General features: G+C 50.0%; 1 protein-coding gene across 2 annotated transcripts in view; it reads left to right on the top strand.

Moving 5' to 3' along the window:
• Positions 1-2,500, top strand: part of LOC127008420 (A disintegrin and metalloproteinase with thrombospondin motifs 2-like) — a 132,029-nt gene that overhangs the window by 47,447 nt on the left and 82,082 nt on the right. For both annotated transcript variants that reach the window (XM_050880567.1, XM_050880566.1), the window contains 2 exons: positions 270-2,097; positions 2,335-2,418. In XM_050880567.1, the coding sequence (XP_050736524.1) occupies positions 270-2,097; positions 2,335-2,418 (1,912 nt within the window). The remainder of the gene's footprint in view (positions 1-269; positions 2,098-2,334; positions 2,419-2,500) is intronic.

Genomic DNA, 2,500 nt, shown 5'->3' with positions numbered 1-2,500 from the left:
ACCTCATATGTATTTCCAGGACACGTTCGGCTCTGCTGCTGACGGCGAGGGCGACAAACTTTTCATCATTATCTTGTTTTGGTATCGGTCTTGGCCTTCTGCACTGAAAAAGGCGTATCCAATGAGCTCTTATGTATTTCCAGGGCACGTTCGGCGCTGATGCTGACGGCGAGGGCGACAAACTCTACATCACTCTCTTGTTTTGCTCTTAACTCCCCTTCGGCCCCTTAAAAACGACAGATTACCAACGGGCTCTTGTGTACTTCCAGGACACGTTCATCGCTGCAGCTGACGGCGAGGGCGACAAACTCTACATCATGATCAACAACGAGGACGAGGAGCTTTTTCTGAACCTGACGGCCAACACGCGGCTGGTCACGCCCTACACCGTCATCGAGTGGGTGCTGGAGGGCGGCCGAAGGGTCCTCAAAACGGCCTCCTTCTCCTCCTCCTCCTCCCCTACCTGCTTCTACACGGGACGCCTCAACACCTCCTCCCACTCCCTCGTCGCCGTGAGTAACTGTGACGGTCTGACGGGCTACATTCAGACCAGGGACGCGGGCTACTTCATCGAGCCGCTCCGTAGGAAGGGCGTGCCTGCTAGCGGGGACTCCGATGATGACGATGATGATGCCTCGCCCGGGCCGCAGCCTCACCTCATCTATAAAGTCGAAGCCGTTACGAGTCGCCTAAACCTCTCCCTTCAGCAAGACCAGGAGTTTCAAGGCGAGGAGGAGACTGAGAATGAGTTCGAAGATGCTACCGACGCCCTTCACCTCGAGCCTCAAGTCCAAGGTCCCGAGGATGAGGATGAGGATGAGGGCCGCAGGAAGATCGATATGCCACACGGAGCTCGGGTAAAAGAAGGAGAGAAAGAAGAAGGGAAGAAGGAGAAGGAGGGGGAAGAAGCAGCAGCGACGGTTCTTGAAATAATTCATGAATTAAATCGGAAAAGGAGAGGAACTTTGTCCTCCCATTTGGTTCCGACGCGGCTTGGGAGAGAAAAGAGGAGCGAGGAGAAGGAGGAGGAGGAGGAGGAAGAAGAGAAGCGGAAAGTGAGCGCACAGGAAAGGAGGAAGAAAGTGGAAAAAGTGGAAAAAGACGACGACGAAGAAAGCACCACAGAAGAAAAGAAGAAAAAAGAAGACGAAGAGGAGGAGGAGAAGGAGGAAGATGAGGAAGAGGGTGCGCTGGAGAGATCGAGTAGGAGGAGGAGTAGGAGGCGGAGGTGGTCGGACAGGCTACCGAAGTTCCTAAGACGACCGAAGTTTGCGGCGACGACTTCGGATAGACGCAGCCGTTCCGCGCACGACGACCATCTGCAGGACCTCGGTCTCCACCACCAAGAGGAACGACATCGAACTCGAAGAAACCAGGCGGAAGACGAAGACAAAGAGGAAGAAGAGGAGGAAGAAGAAGAGGAGGAAGAAAAACACATCTCCACGCTTGAGGAACTAAAGAACGAAGGAGGAAACGAAGGAAATCAGATAGACAACCCCGATAATAATAATACTAATAGAAGGAGGAAAGAAAGGAAGGGAAAGAGCAGGAATGGAAGAAGAAACAGAGCGTGCAAGAACAGAGATGATGGAGGAGGAGGAGGAGCAAGAGGAGGAGGAGAAGACGCCGTAAATGAGGAAGTGGAAGGCAAAACGGATAACGAAAATGGATGCAAGAAAAAAGTCGGAGAAAGAAGACGAAGAATCATGGAGGAGAGAGCGAGGAGAAGAGCGGAAAAGAGGAGGAGGAGAGAAGAGAGGAGAAGAGAGAAAGAGCAAAGGAAGCTGGAGATGAGGAAGAAGAAGAGGCTGGAGAAGAGGAAGAGGATGCAAGAGTGTCGGGAGATGAAGCAAGGAGATGAGGGGTCGGGGGATGCTGAGAACTGCGAGATGGAAGACGAGGAGAGGAGAAGAGAAAGGAGGGATAGGAGGAGGGAAGAGAGGCAGCGGAAGAGACGAGAGAGGCAGAGGAAGAAGAGGAAGAAAAAGAAGAGAAAGAAAACACAGGAGGAGGAAGGGGAGGAAGAGGAGGAGGGAGAGAAAGGCGGAAGTCGCAACGGGGAAGATTTGGATGCAACTTCTTCTACGTCACGGACAAGTAAGTAAAGAAAGATAGTGAGAAATTAGAGATAGTGAGAGATTAAAGATAGTTGGAAAGAAAGACATTAAGAAAGAAAGTAAGAAAGGCAATGGCAATAACTTGAAATAAGTGAAAAAGAGAAAGAGAGAGAGCGAGAGAAAAAATTGTTTCTCAGGTGCGAGAGGAATGAAATGAAAACACATTCTCTCTCTCTCTCACTCTCTCTCACCCTCTCTCTCTCTCCCTCTCTCACAGTCTCCTCGCGAATCTCGGACCCCTTCGAAGGCCTTTCCTGGGACGGATATTCTCCTGATATGTGGGAGACGCAGGTGGCGGCAGGTAAGCTTGTTACCATTATTATTATTATTATTATTATTATTATTATTATTATTATTATTATTATTATTATTATTATTATTAT

This window comes from Eriocheir sinensis, chromosome 37 (genome assembly GCF_024679095.1).
Source record: "Eriocheir sinensis breed Jianghai 21 chromosome 37, ASM2467909v1, whole genome shotgun sequence".
In the NCBI taxonomy this organism is placed as follows: Eukaryota; Metazoa; Arthropoda; class Malacostraca; order Decapoda; family Varunidae; genus Eriocheir; species Eriocheir sinensis.
The sequence above is the reverse complement of the archived record's forward strand: the minus strand, read 5'-3'. Positions and strand labels throughout refer to the sequence as shown.